This window comes from Acanthochromis polyacanthus, chromosome 23, assembly GCF_021347895.1.
Source record: "Acanthochromis polyacanthus isolate Apoly-LR-REF ecotype Palm Island chromosome 23, KAUST_Apoly_ChrSc, whole genome shotgun sequence".
Lineage (NCBI taxonomy): Eukaryota > Metazoa > Chordata > Actinopteri > Pomacentridae > Acanthochromis > Acanthochromis polyacanthus.
Window position 1 is genome coordinate 25,358,046 of NC_067135.1, and position 15,908 is coordinate 25,373,953.

General features: G+C 39.1%; 1 protein-coding gene across 3 annotated transcripts; it reads right to left on the reverse strand.

Annotated features, from left to right (window-relative positions):
* Positions 1-7,173: 7,173 nt before the first annotated feature.
* On the reverse strand, positions 7,174-12,859 carry LOC127532335 (low affinity immunoglobulin gamma Fc region receptor II-like). 3 transcript variants are annotated; one of them, XM_051943941.1, is made up of 7 exons: positions 12,753-12,859; positions 11,505-11,567; positions 10,381-10,647; positions 9,884-10,144; positions 8,930-9,058; positions 8,361-8,436; positions 7,174-7,698 (listed from the first exon to the last, which is right to left on the reverse strand). In XM_051943941.1, exons 1-7 carry the CDS (start codon positions 12,838-12,840, stop codon positions 7,680-7,682), a joined length of 903 nt encoding a protein of 300 aa, XP_051799901.1. In that variant the 5' UTR covers positions 12,841-12,859; the 3' UTR covers positions 7,174-7,679. The 3 variants fall into 3 exon arrangements, with proteins under 3 accessions (XP_051799901.1, XP_051799902.1, XP_051799903.1); XM_051943942.1 differs by lacking the exon at positions 12,753-12,859 and adding an exon at positions 12,582-12,742; XM_051943943.1 differs by lacking the exon at positions 12,753-12,859 and adding an exon at positions 11,642-12,184.
* Positions 12,860-15,908: the final 3,049 nt, after the last annotated feature.

Genomic DNA, 15,908 nt, shown 5'->3' on the forward strand with positions numbered 1-15,908 from the left:
GCAAACTCCAAGCAGAAAGATCCCAGGCCCACCCCGGGATTTGAACCGGGCGAAAGTGGTAACCACTACTCCACTGTGCAGCCCACAAAATGTTCACTTGCTGCCTAATATATTCAGCCCACTAACAGGAGCCATGACGCAGAGATAATGAATGCAATTAACTTCACCTGTCAGCGGTCAGAATGTTACGCTTGATCGGTATAAATTACTGTGGACACTGACAGCTGTGTTCCAGCAGCTCATCATTCATTCAGACCTGCTTTTTGCTGATTCTTGGTTGACTCTTGACAATCCTGACCAACTGTTACTAAGCAACAAGTTGTATTTTGTGTTTTCTTCCTGATGGTGGCAGTAACACGACAGGGCTATGAACTTTATACTTACAATCATTTGTGCAGTTAATTTTACTATCAGAAGCAAAGATGAAATGGCTCCAAGTGACTCTCTGACTTGTTCAAATCAACTATTTGTTTTTCCAGATCTTTGGTGAGCTCCTCAGACTATCCCACTGTAGTGTTTGTGGCAGAGTCTAATGAGTGAATCAAATTAACTCAGAGGAGTCAGCAGCTGTAGTCAACTGTATTAACTCACAAGGCATTAATAAAATTCTATTTTTCACCTAGAAGATTTTGTCATATTTCCAAAAGATCTATCATTTATCTATTATCCTTGTTGCCAAATGTTCAATTTTTCAATGATGTGTATTTGTACAATAAAGAAACGACAACACCAAAGAAGCACCATTTTATCTTGATTTCTATTTTTGTATTCACCGAGTTATATTTCAATCACTTCTTGCACACTTTATACACAAAACATGAGAAAAACAGGATCTAATGATAATTGATGTGTGTTTTACTAAACCATTACAGCATGTCAGAAATGTCCACTTTTTTTCCTCCAATGGAATCAAAATGGACAGAATGAGGAAGAATATTCTTAAGTAGCTGATTGTTCATTGACAACATGGATTTATGTTTGTAAAAGTTATTTTCCCTGTTTGTTCTTGTGAGCTGATCGCCTGTTGGATCTCGTTTGTCTTCATCTTTGTTTTGACTTGTTTTCATCATTTTGCACTAAAACTAGAAACAATTTTCAACAAATAAGAAAGGTTTCTCACCTTTAGCAGAAAACAGAAATTATTCTTTCAAGCCTTATTTAACAAAGATAAACCAAGAAAATCTGCCATAGAATGTCTGTGATATGTTTTCTTGCAGTAAGTACACTTTAAAAGTTCCTATAAGACAATTTTGTGCCATAAAATGCAGAAATAAAATTTGAAATTACAGGACATAAAAAAGGGGGAAAAAAAGTCCTTCATGAAATGGAGTTGACTTTTTTGAAACTCTATTTTGCTTTCCATTTTTTCTCTTTGCAATACCACAAACACACGCATCCAGAACCACTCTGCAGAATAACAGGAATGCATATAAAACTGAAAACTATAAAGTGCTAAATACAGAATAAGTCAAATAGTAGACATCAGCAATGCTTACAAGTTTGCTGTGAAAGTTGCAAGAAAAATTTCACCGACACACACAAAATCAGTGTTTAAAATTAATTCAAACACAGGAGGGCGCTCTTTCACTTTGGTTCACACACAGGTGGGGTTCCTTCATCCTCCTCCTGGTGGAACACTTTCCCATCAGGCTGTTCTCTCCACTTCAGGGTGACTCCATTCACTCTGTTCTCCTTCAGTTTTTCCTCCAGCTGGAAGACAAACATGGCAGCAACCATCAAACATCCCAGTCACATTTTTACTGTTTCAAAAACATTCTGAGAAAATTCTGAAAAGTTCTAGTAATGCTTTCATTTTTTTTTAAATTTCCCACAATGAGGCCTTCATAACATCTCGAAATTTTCTACTTAACTCATTGGCTGCCAGCTGTTTTCAGAGCAAAGAGCCCCCTACTGCCAGAGTTTTTAAGAATTTTGACAGATTTTTCAAGATCTACAGAATATCAAGTTTTAAGACTGTATAAACATTGAAACTATTGAAAGAAAGTGTAGATTCTCTTCTTTCATCAGGAAAAAAAAGTTTGTTTCTAGCATTTTCGGTTCTAAAGTTATCGGCAACAGAACATAGGGTAGTTTCAGCAAAAACACCTGTTTTTTACCAAAAAACAGAGAAAACGAGCTTTTTGTACAGAGAGACACATCAATCACTTTGATGCCAATATTTTTTGGTTTAGTGACATCCCACACAACTGAACAGTTGTTTACTTATATGAAACAACAAAAACAACTCGGAAAAAGCATTTTGAGGTCAACTTTTTAACCTTTTGTTAGCTAAATCATTTATTTACAAACAAACAACACAAGTCAACATTTTGGTTCAGAACAATACATCTTACAAAATATAAACAATCTATTTTTAGGTGTGTGTGTGTGTGTCTGTGTGTGTGTATGTGTGCTCGCTCTAAACTCATCTGACTCGGCTTCGTCAGATGAGCTCAAGAGAGCGGTGGTGGCGAAACCAAAACCGAAAACTAGCGCGGCTTTGATCGCCAGCGGCTGTTGGCAACGGCACTTTTTGCTGTCGCCCCACCATGGTCACTGTCTTTGTCATTCTTTTGGCCTACTGCAACACTCTCACGCTCCAAAACTCCAGGAGTTTCACCGACAAGCTCCGACAGACTGTCCTGCAGCCCCCCCCAGTCAAAAAACATGATTGACGTCTATAGACGTCAATGGCAGCGAATGAGTTAATGTTGGTTTCAGAACATTCCTCCTTTGTCATTTTAGACACACAACTTTACCTTCAGTCATTTCATTTTCTGACCAGATGTGAAACATGGTCACTTCTGTTTCTTAGTTCTGGTGTTGAGCAAAGGCCAGAGAGGTGATTTGACAAAACATAATGATGTTACAGTGAAGCTGACATTTGGCCTTTTAGATATTCAACATGATAATTTCTGTCCGATTAGAAACTTATGTGAAACTTTGTCATATTTAATGCAGGAATTCTTGATTTCTGACCAACAAATGGCCACAGCAGCCTCTCACCACCAGAATGTAATCAGTCCAGTGTTCTGCTCCTATTCCTGCATCACCAATACAGAGACTCACTCACTTTGCATGGAGCAACACAATTTGCCTTGATAATGGATCAAAGTACATCTTACACTGATTAAAAGCAATTTTGCATGAAAAATTACCACAAAATAATTGATAATTGATTTGCTTTTTATTGACACGATTCACACAATTCTGAAAAGACATCACTACTGCTGGCACCACACTCGTGAAAAAATAACAATTTCACATGTTAGTTTCTTGATACGAAGAAAAAAAAAAGAGAAAACAATGGCAAACTCAACAACCTCAGAGTGAACATCAGGGGGCAGCACTGAACCTTTGAAACGTGACCTCAAAGATGTTCCTGTAACAAACATCCTTTGTTTGTGTTAATATTTAGTGAATTCAAATATAGCAGGAACATTGGACTTAAACCGAAAGTCACTTTCACTTACACCTCACTTACTTCATTTTTTAAAATTTTATATTGATGTAAGTCACATGATCATTCTGTAATTTGTGCATCTTGAGGTACAGCGATGAAGGACGGCAGAAAAGAGAAAACTGGATTGTCAATGTACGATCTTACAAGAAAAGCAGCAACTGCACTTAAATATTTGTTAAAGCTTGTGATCAGTCTTTGACGTCACCATGGAAGATTTTTCTCCCACTTTGCAGAATAGTTTTCATTTGATTACTTTTGACTTGATTTTTTCTTATTGATTGTTCATTTCTTTTCTACACCACTACAAACACACAGTTAATATATTGCATCCAGAGCCACTTTGCAAAATAAAAGAAAAACAGATTAAATTGCCAAGAATAAATCACTGAATAGAGATGAATGAAAATAGCATCAGCAATGCTCATAAGTTTGCAGGAAAAGTTCCAAGTAAAATTTTCACCGACACACACAACCAGTGTTTAACTGGAGCCTACAAACTGCGACAAACTCAAAGGCAGTAATGAACTAATTCAAACACAAGAGGGCGCTGTTGCACTCTGGTTCACACACAGGCGTTTGAGGAGCTCAGCTCAGTGTCAGGTGGGGTTCCTTCATCCTCCTCCTGGTGGAACACTTTCCCATCAGGCTGTTCTCTCCACTTCAGGGTGACTCCATTCACTCTGTTCTCCTTCAGTTTTTCCTCCAGCTGGAAGACAAACATGGCAGCAACCGTCAAACATCCCAGTCACATTTTTACTCTTGTACTACTAATGATTTCATTTTTTAATAGACTTTCCACAATGAGGCCTTCATAACATCTGGATAGGTTCTACTGAATGTTGGTTTTAGATCATTCTTCTTTGTCATTATAGAACATCATCTGTCTTCCTGATAACATCCTCTGAATGCTGACATTCAACATTTGATTAACTTCATTGGAACTTTACTGGAATTTTTTAAAATTAAAATGTTGTGTTAAGATTTGAATGAACCACTTTCTTTAAAAATTTGTTCGAACTAGGAAGTAATAGTGGTGTGCGATACTGCAAAATTTGGTATCGATCCGATACCAAGTAAATACTCCAAAAGACTGTCTTAAGAGTACTATTTGTGGTTTCAAGAAAATCAAAGTTGGATCAGGAGAAGCTGCTCCCATCAGACTAGTAAAGATCAGGATCTCTGAATAGGTCGATCCATGCAGATCCTGACCCTGGCAGTCGGTTTTTGACCTGCTGGTCCTGGATGGCGTTGGTCACAGTGGCCAGGTCAACACAGTTCTCCCTGCAGTACTTCTGAGCATCTGATCAATTCATGGCTTTCGTCACACCAAAAAATTCACAATTCTCTTGTGTTCCTGCAGTTTGAGGGGGAGATCAATTCACAACTTGAATTTCTGAACATGTTTTGCAACATAATCAAGTGACTTACATATTCCCATCACTTTATTAAAAGCACAGCCGCAAGATAAAAACTCTACTTTGTTGACTTAGATTAACATTCCTCAAAAAAAGTGCCAGCTGAATTTTTAAATGTGCCAATCGAGTGTTCACAATTCTGGTAATTAAAGGGGAACTTCGGTTTTTTTCAACCTGGGGTCTGTTTTCATGTCATTTCATACAAGTGAGTGATGAAGAAATGAATTTTCGACATAGCTCCAGTATTTAGCCAGGCAGGCAGCTTAGCAGCTCAGCTAGCAGCTCAGCTAGCGAAAAGTATGGGGCAGCTGCCCCCCCTCCCCCCCACCGCGTCAAAGTCCACCCTAACGTGCTTTTTTCCCCACACTGACCGACTCAGATAGTCTCAACGAGTATCCCACAACATACTAGAGATGAGAAGTGAACGAAACCCTCCACATTACCTGGCGATCGCTCTTTGTTGTGGTCTGTATCCAAATCTCAGGACGCTAGAAAGCAAATCTCTTTCCGAATCATGATCAACAAACAAAAAGGAAATAAAAAAATGAAAGTCAAATCTAATGTAACCAAATTGAAACCATTCTACAGTGAAGAGTGGGCAAAAAATTCTTCCATTGTGATGTAAAAAACTGATCATAAGCTGGAACAAAAATTTAGCTGCAATTTTGCTGCTGAGAGTGGCTGAACCAGCGCTTCACTTTAGGGGAGCAATTACTTTTTCAGAGGGGTGATATTAGCTTTAAACAAGAGTCTTTACTTTTTCCTGTTTTGCATCAGCTCTGTAGCCTAGCCGTGCTAGACAACTCACGGCAACGAATTTAATTCTCTGCCGAAGTGACGACAGAGGCGTGACGATTCTGACAGAAACAACCAGCGCACAATAAACAGTTATCTTTCGACTCGGCTTTGGCCACAGCCCTTACAGATTTGAAGCTAAAATTCAACTTGAAAGATAAACAAAGGACGGCACTGAAGTGTTTCATTGAGAAGAAAGACGTATTTGGACTTATGCCGACGGGATATGGCAAATCCTTAATACACCAGTTGGCTCCGCTGGTTGGGAAGCTAATGGGACTTAGCTACAATCCGCCGGTGCTCTAGGAACTATGTCAGCCTATTCGTTGCGGTGATTGGTTGTATACCTACCCAATTGCTGCAGAGTGATTTGAAAGACAACCTTTTAGTCCGCCTCCCTCCCTGTCGAGCCTCCCTAGACCCGTCAGAAACATGGGTCCATCGTGGCGAGGCTATCAGCTCTGATCATTGATCATTAAATTTATTATTCATAAGATTAAGTGATTGAGTAGTTATTTTGGAATTTAATTAGTATATTTCACAAATGCCTAAAATGTTTTCCAAAACAGCATGTCTGGACTACAAATAATATTGAACTTAAACCAATTGCAGCTCTAAACTCAATTAAGACTCAGCATTCATTATTCCATATCTAGTTCTCCTTGTAAAATACTGAAAATATGGAGCAATATCATCTAAATGTGCCTCTGACTGTCTCCAGCCTTTGTGTCAGTGAGAACAGGTAAAATCTCAAAACGCGTCCCTTTATACAGACGGTTGCATGTGTAAGTTTATCGGTGGGTCCCCTGATGGTAGGTTGTCATGCGTAAGTGTAAGAGTGTGTATCAGAGAAAAAGCTTTTCTACAAAACAAGAACCTACTGTGTTTATGTGAGTGTTGGTGTTTTACAGGCAACTGGCCGGTGCATATTTATTCATGTATTTAAAAGGATCCCCATTAGCTAATGCCAATGGCACCAGCTAGTTTTCCTGGGGTCTGATAAACAGCTCTATGTCTATATGGAACTATGGATATACAAATGTGTCTCAGCAGCTTCACTGTGTATATATAGTAGCAGTAAAAAAAAAATGGACACACCTTCACACCCAGTGGGTTTTATTCATTTTAATTGTTTTTGATGTTGTAGATCAATACTGGAGGCATCAAAACGATGAAAGAACATGTGAAACAAGAAAAGCACTCAGAGTGCAGGATTCTGACAAAGCTGCTCAGTCATTGTACAATTTCCAATGGCACAAATATTTCACAAAAAATGACCTTCCGCTGAGCACAGTCACGTGTTACACATGTGTACATTATGTACGGATACCAAATCGACCTATATATGTAGTAGGTGACAGGAACTGATGGGACTCAGAAACACCCCCAGAATTTAATCAACTGTTCCTTGTATAATTTCTGACAGATAAGTCCTGATAAATCCACAGTGGTGGATTTGTAATGGGATCGCAATTCTGTGAATGTCAAAAGCTGCAAAAAGCTGCAGCAGGTTATAAACAGCATCTCCAGACATGTGAACAGAAACGAGACAGAAGAGAAAATAAAGCAGCTCACTCGTACTACCAAACCGCACACACCAGATAAAGACAGGTGGTGATGACGATGTGCAAGAACTGCTCTCTGCTTTAGAAAATAGAACACCTTTGAGAAGAACGAGGCAGTTTATGAACACACAGCTGCTTTATAAACCACTGAGTTCTGTGCAAATTCACCGCTAATTGCATGTTTTTATAGACTCTTAAGAACTTAAAAAAGAAATACAATTTACTAAAGTGTCAATTTACCATTACATACAGTATTGATAATAAAAAATGCAAAATGCATGTTTTACAACTCATTAAAAATGAAGCTAAAGAGTATATTTACTGTAGAAATATTGAAGAATTACCAATGTATTGTCACATCACTGAATGAGAATATGTGACAAAGTCTCTCCATAACCAACTTCAACATGGAGGCAGAGCTTTAAACACATTTTCTTATCATCAGTCAACTTTCAGAGACCTGTAAAACACAGAAAACACAAAAAAATCTGATCAATAAACATTAACCGGTGAGTTATTTGAACTTCCTTTGCCCTGATTTTTTATATAGGTTTGTCAGAAAGGGGAAAGTGACAGAAGCTAAACTGAAGAAAGTTGTCACAGTTAAATGCACTGGGTGCTTTAAATCATCATTTTTTAACGTGGAGGCCGTTGGACAAAACTATAACAATCTGTGAATGTCAGAAATAGACTACATTTATATAGTTGTGTAATGTTCTCTGCAGGTTGTCTTTTCTAAAATTTAACCAAGTCGTTCTGCTGCCTAAATTTAACCAGAAAAGCAAATGAAGAAATTTAAGTCACAAATTAAAGTGAAATTAAGTGGAAAACAACGTAGGACACAAGCTTTATTCTTCCTGTTAAACCTCCTTTTAATCACATAACTTCTACACTTCCTTATGAGGCCTGAATCTGGAAAATCTCCTAAATTAAGGTTAACTTTGAGATGCCACCTGCTTTGAAATACCATCAGTATTTATCCCTCTGAGAATGAAAATGCTGTTAACAACTATTAATTTAAGCCACCAAATAACAAAAAATAATTTCACTTTAGTAATAAATCTTTGAGTGTTCTTGTTTGGACTCTCAGTACAGTTTAGGATGTGAACTGTGCAGTTTTACCTGTAGATGACTGAAGAATATATGGCAGCATCCTCTTGTAAACCAGGCTTGTTGCCACCTTTGGACTTTTGTCGCTCTGTTTGAGAAACAAAAGAACAAATCTGTTTAATACAGGCATATTTAAAATAAATCAATAACTTGAAAAACACTGAAATGGTATTATTACATTAATTAGCTATTTAAATGTGTGAAAGACTGATGATAATCATTATAATAAATGCAGCACGGCTCAGAAACAGAGAACAGAGGAGCAAGTTGTTAGAAGATACATTCAGCATGGACAAACATCTTTGTACAGCTGATGAGCAGTTTGTAGGAGATGGGAAAATGTCAATAGTTAAATACAACACCTTGAGAAGTGTTAAATCCTTTCTTAAACTAAAACAGTTTCATATGTTTTTTGGTTTAGGGCTTTACAGTTGTGTCCTACAACAGAGAATTGAAACATGTCTGAGTTCTGTCTACTTCTTCATGGTTGTTCTGTTTCCACTGAGGTGCAGGACTATGTTGATGTGAAAAAAGAATCCACAGTGAAGAAGAAGGAACAACAAAATGCCATGTTGCTGTACCTCTGTATATGCTGCAGAGTTTTACACTCATCACCAGCAGCAGCAGATCCACCGATAAAACAATGACAACAGTCCACAGAAACACGAGGACCTGAGGGGAGTGATGGTCACTGGGTTCTGGAAAGATGACTTTAAACAACACAAAACATAAGAACAGAAACTTAACACATGCATCAGGACAAAACAAGCAATCCCAGCCACCAATCTGCTGCTGATAAATGGCAGAATTCTGACATTTCAGCCCGATCTCACGAGGATTCGTGAAACTGTCACGTAAATTTTTGTTTCGGTTTCGTGCGCACCAACACGATTTCGTCATGTTTTTCGTGCCGCTCACCACGAAATGCGCACCAATGTATTTTAAACGGCGGACTTTTCGTGCCACTCAGAACGTATTTCAAACGAATGTGTATATTATATTTTTAATGTAAAACCGTGGCGAATCCAACGCTATATTTTGCATGACATCGTCCCTAAACATAACCCTAACCATAACCTAACCATAACCTAACCATAACCTAACCATAACCCGGTGGTACACTTACCAATTTGCATAGGAATTCAAAGAATGTCCGACGGCCGCAAACGCGATCACACAATCAGTATACGCCGATGGACAGCTGAGATCGTCATGAATCCGCCGGTATAAACCACTTTCAGATGTGATTACCACAGCGGGTTTCGTTGTGAGCAACACGAAAAACATTTCGTGGTGAGCGGCACGAAAAACATGACGAAATCGTGTTGGTGCGCACGAAACCGAAACAAAAATTTACGTGACAGTTTCACGAATCCCCGTGAGACCGGGTTGGACATTTTCTGACATTCAGAAGTGCAACAGACAGCGATAGCAGACCTTTATGTTTCCAACACACCAGCAGTAACGAAAAAACCAAATCGCATTGAACATGTTAAACAACCCCACCGTTACACACAATGAAAAAAACTAATCACCTGTTTTTTGTTTCTCTACAGCCAACCACATCTCAGGTGACTCTGCATATCCAGGGATGCTGCACTTGTAGAGTCCTTCATTAGACTTGGAGACGTTCTGGATTATGTAGATCATGTCGTCATACCGCGTCTCGAGATAGATGCCATCTTTGTAGAAATCAACTGTGTCTTTAGACTTAGTTTTCTTGTTGATACAGCGAAGAGTCACATCATCTCCCTCCATCACAGGCTGCTCAGGAATTTCCAGCATCACAGAACCAGCTGAGAAACACGATAAAAAGGTATTTTGTTCATCACATTTGAAAAATATCAGTCATATCTGAAACGTGAACTTTTTAAAGAATCTGGTTTGAACAAATGGTTTAATGTTGATACTCTACATAGAATAAAGTGAATTTGATGAAATATCACAATACCACCACAACAAGACAAAAAATAGATTTTTTGGGTTATTTATTATATACAAAATTGACATTTTTACTCTAATCTCAACCTACCTACAGTGATGTTGACGGTGTCACTTGTTCGTCCGTCTTCATTTTTACACCAGTATTCTCCGCTGTCTATTTGAAATGCAGGATCAAATGTGCAGGAAGACTCCAATGAGATGCACTTGTTAGAAGAAGAATTAGTTTCAAATGCTTTCTGCAGCTTCCTCATCACTCTCCATTCAGAGACGCCATCAGTCCCCTCACAGGTCACAGAGAAAGACTCATATTCAAAGAACTGAAGTCTCTTTGGATAAATGCGAAGAAAAACTGCATCTGAAAGCAAAGCAGTGCAGAGATGTTATCAAGATGAAATATTTATGATTCACCAAGGCAAGACAAAAAATTAAAATACAAACATTAAAGCTGAAATTTAATTGACTCGAGGTTCCTTAAATGTTGTGACGACTATTTCTAAAGAGTAATCAAAAGGCACATTTCACCAGTGAAGATAATTATCAAGATAATCACGAGTATAGAGGATAATAACCTGTTTTTTCATCACTGTAGGATCATTTTCACTGCAATCTAAAGTCATGGAGTTCTTTGGAAACAGAACAACCATGAAGGAGAAAGAACTCCGAAATGTGTAATGTAAATAATGACACAGTTATGATTCCATGAATCATAAAAAAATGAAATAAAAAGTTGTTTTTGGTCGTTTATTTGCAGAATAATAATAAAGAAAACATCAACCTGGGATCAGCATGTCTAAAGTATTTCCAAATGTCCACACCTGTTACCAATTTAAAAAAATAAAAAATAAACGGTGGCTCCACAGACTGTCGCTACTTTACTATTTAAAAGTTTTAACATAACTGTTGGTTGCCGCAGAGTCCATAGTATCTCCACAGTTGTGTTGCAGAGTGCAGAATATTTAGTTTTTCACTGTATGATGTTAAGGCAAACGCTTTATTTTGAAATGTGTCGAATTAACTGACTTTGATGTAATATCGCAACTTTAGGCTTGGATTTGGTTTTTCTTCCCCACTGCTGCTGCAACACTGAAAATCTGATATTTTTGTTTCCCTTTTTGCAGTTTCTGGTGCTGATAAATGGCACAATTCTGTCATTTTTTTGGCATTCCGAGGTGTAACAGACAGCGATAGCAGACCTTTATGTTTCCAACTCACCAGCTTTCTGAGCAGAGTAACTGTGGTCCACTTGTGCAGCCAGCAGGACGAACACATCCACCACTGCAGAGACAAATCAGACAGATGATGGAACATGTGGCGACTGAACAGATGAAGTGGACAGAATCTGTACTTACAGAGTCGGATGCAGAGAGCTGTAACCTCCATGATGCTGCTGCAGACTGTCTGAGCATCAGACTGAACCTCTGCTAACACATCACAGAGGTCAGAACCTCCTCTTCCTGTCTGAATTATTTCTGATGCAGCAGCAGCGCGTCCACAAATATCTACATGAGATGGAGCTGCTACATTGATAATAATAATCTCACTGGTTTGAGCTAGATCTCTGACATGGGTGTAGATTTCATTGAGATAAGCAGGAGACGGGCCTCATTACTCAAACACAAAGTTTCCTGCATTTGTTACCTTTATCCGTCAGTTTGTAGTAAAAATGCCTTCATTTCTTATTAAATCAGGAGCCCAATGGCACTTCCATACATCATGCATTAATATTTTAAAGCATTCTGAACCGTTTTCATACATTTATTCTGTTGTCGATCAAATGAAATCATCTCACGCACCACCAGGTTTGAAAAACATCTCATCTTTAAAAAAAATCCACACTGATGCCATTTAACCACCTCGAAAACTGCCAAAATGAAAGGAATCAGTGGATTTTTCTTTGCATTTTGACCTACTCATCTTTGACATGATGTTTCCTCAAAAAGCTTAAATTTGTGATGTTTCAAAAATTAACAACTTGCAGGAGATCGGTTTTGAAAAAGGCAATAAGTTCTGGATGATGTGACACAACTGTGAAGCCACATTTGACTCAGCTGAACCAACGGTCATGTGGCACAAAGTTCAAGGACTTTATGACTGAACTGCTGATGATTAAAACCACTCCTTGTTTGCTCAGAGTTCAATGCATTTATTCATTCAGTTCAATACAGATTTACAGTAGGCCTTACTTTGTCATAAACTCCAGTACATGCTATCATTTTGCAAGAGAATATACACTACCGTTCAAAAGTTTGGGGTCATCCAGACAATTTCATGTTGTCCATGAAAACTCACACTTTTCCTCTACGGCTCCCGGACAGCTGAAGGACATCGACCTGATTACACACCTCTGCAATAAGAACCGGCTCATCCTTCCACTCCCTGCCAGATTGTTGAACAAAGACTACACAGTTCAGTTCTCTCTCTAGCCTCCTGTTAAATCTGTTCAGTTTTGCCTTCACTTACGTTGTTTTCTCCTGCTCCTTGCCCACAGTTCAGCTGTCCGGGATCCCCGCCATCCTCCTTCCCCTTTGGCTCTCCCCAACCCAGTCATCACCGGTTTCCCCCTCCTGGACCCCTTCTGTCTCTGCCTGGACCCCCCCGTTCCTGGCCAAAACCCCCCACTACACCAGCCGCTCCCCGCTCCTGCACCCTGGTTTTCCCCCCACCGAGCCACTATTCACCCCCTACAATAAAACACTTTCATTCCAGCCAGCCCTGGTAGTGTGGCTCTCCGCTCGGGTCCAACCCGCTCGTTTGGGACACTTTTTTCACCAATGCATCCACTTTCCTACACTAAATCAGAGTGGAGTCAGATAATTTCAGACATCCTTTAATCCAGCTCCTCCTAAGAGTCCCATGGTGTTCCCAGGCCAGATGGGATACATAATCCCTCCAGAGAGTTCCTTATCTACCCAGAAGTTTCCTCACAGATATATGGAAAACCTAAAGGAAAGCATCCAGGTGGAGGAATCCTAACAAGATGTTGAACCACCTCAGCTAATTACCCAGTGTTTATTTTCAACGTCACTTTGTGTTTCAAAAATGTTTTTTCATCACATTGATAAAAGAGTATGCCTCTAAACTAATCATGTCTCTACAAAGTTATGATCCTCTGCAAATAACTTTAAGAAATAAACACAATTTGTCATCGTGGCATCTTAGAAAAGGTCCAAAGATCTTTCTGTCATTTACTTTTGGCTCTCTGGTTTGGTATAGGTACCACAACTATGAGGTTAGGTTTTGGTATTTTGTTCAAAATGTTACAAACTTGACAAAAGAGTTAAGAAAGATAACATTGTTTCCATTTATCTCTTCAACATGGTTTAAACCAGTTTAGTACCTTTAATCCCAACAACATGTTCCAGTCTCGGTTGTGGTCAACTGTGTCAGATGCAGCACAGAGATCCAGCAGGACCAGTCTAGAAACCAGTCCACTGTCTGACCGTCACCAGTGCTGTTTCGGCACTATGCTGCTTTTTAAATCCTGTCTGAAACTCCTCAAACAAACCATTTCTGTGCAGATGCTTACATAATCGACTTGCAGCGGCTTGTTTAAGGATTTTGGAAATAAAGGGGAGGTTGGATACAGCGCCATAATGGTAACCTCGCCATGCTAGACCCAGGTCTGAAGACGCAAGGGTTTAGGAACTCTCGACAGGGAGGGAGGCGGGCTAAAAGGTTGTCTTTCAAATCACTCTGCAGCAATTGGGTAGGTATACAACCAATCAGCGCGACGAATAGGCTGACGTAGTTCCTCGAGCGCCGGAAATCAGAGGATGCGGGAGTTCAGTGAAGCCTTATTTATACAGTCAGCGGGTGAAGCTCAAGTATATTACAGACATGTTAACAGAAAGATTATTCAGAGTCGGTGCTAATGGAGCTCAACGACTGTTGTCGTTTTTGTTGTCGACCCTGGCAGAGAATTAAATTCGTTGCCATGGGTTGTCTAGCGCGGCTAGGCTAAAATCATGGGCTAAAACAGCTGGAATGGTTTTATTGCTGCAATTTTAGGAGCCTAGATGTTGTTATTCTGTGAAGAAACACCTTAAAACCTTTTTGTGTCTCACTGTCTATTTTTCATTTTTGCAGTAAAGCACATTATAGCTGCTTTAAATACACTCAACAAAAATATAAACGCAACACTTTTGTTTTTGGTCCCATTTTTTAAGAGATGAACTCAAAGATCTAAAACTTTCTCCACACACACAATATCACCATTTCTCTCCAATATTGTTCACAAATCTGTCTAAATCTGTGATAGTGAGCACTTCTCCTTTGCTGAGATAATCCATCCACCTCACAGGTGTGCCATATCAAGATGCTGATTAGACACCATGATTAGTGCACAGGTGTGCCTTAGACTGCCCACAATAAAAGGACACTCTGAAAGGTGCAGTTTTGTTTTATTGGGGGGGGAGTCCACTCCTCTTCAATGGCTGTATGAAGTTGCTGGATATTGGCGGGAACTGGTACACACTGTTGTATACGCCGATCCAGAGCATCCCAAACATGCTCAATGGGTGACATGTCCAGTGAGTATGCTGGCCATGCAAGAACTGGGACGTTTTCAGCTTCCAAGAATTGTGTACAGATCCTTGCAACATGGGACCGTGCATTATCCTGCTGCAGCATGAGGTGATGTTCTTGGATGTATGGCACAACAATGGACCTCAGGATCTCGTCACGGTATCTCTGTGCATTCAAAATGCCATCAATAAAATGCACCTGTGTTCTTCGTCCATCACAGATTTAGACAGATTTGTGAACAATATTTGAGAGAAATGGTGATATTGTGTATGTGGAAAAAGTTTTAGATCTTTGAGTTCATCTCATAAAAAATGGGAGCAAAAACAAAAGTGTTGCGTTTATATTTTTGTTGAGTGTACTTAAAGAAACAATGGATTTTAATGTTGGCAGCTCACTCTGTAACAATAACAGTAAAGGAGAAGTTGTGGTGAGCTGAAAATTGTGCTGCTTCCAGAATAATACAGGAATAATAAACACACAAGGTGGGAAAAAAAACATCAATAAGACCATTAAAAACTTGATTTCATTTAGATTTTTAATGTTTATTCAGTTTTGAACATGAATAAGCCAAAAGTAAAAGACTGATGTAATTATTTGCCACAGTTGCAGCAAATGTGAATTAATTCAACCTTTATGTTTAAACTTAAGGTTGTTCCAATATTTTTAGTGATTTTGATTTGCTGCTGCTCTTTGTTCAACTTCATCTAAATTTCAATACATACCATGCAAAAGTTTGGGGTCACTTAGAAACATACTTTAAAACAGCTGCAAGTTAGTGCTGCGGTGCTTGTTGTTGCCATCAGGAGGTCGCCATCATGTTTTTTGTGTGCATATATGGAACTACAAAACCAATCGTCTAATATTTAAATGTTTTTATTGCACTAATTGAGGCTTAGTGGTGCTGCTGTAGCATGAAAAGAGACATTTAAGAGAAGAGGCTTCTGTTAAAGTCACCTTCAGTCCAACGTCAGAACTGTGTGGGTTCAAAAAGCCCAAAGATAGCGGTTTCATACGTTAATGGAAACGAGTTGCGTTTTGGACATGTGGGTTTGTCTGCCTCTTCACCAGCATCATGCTGTTGGCTGACCACAG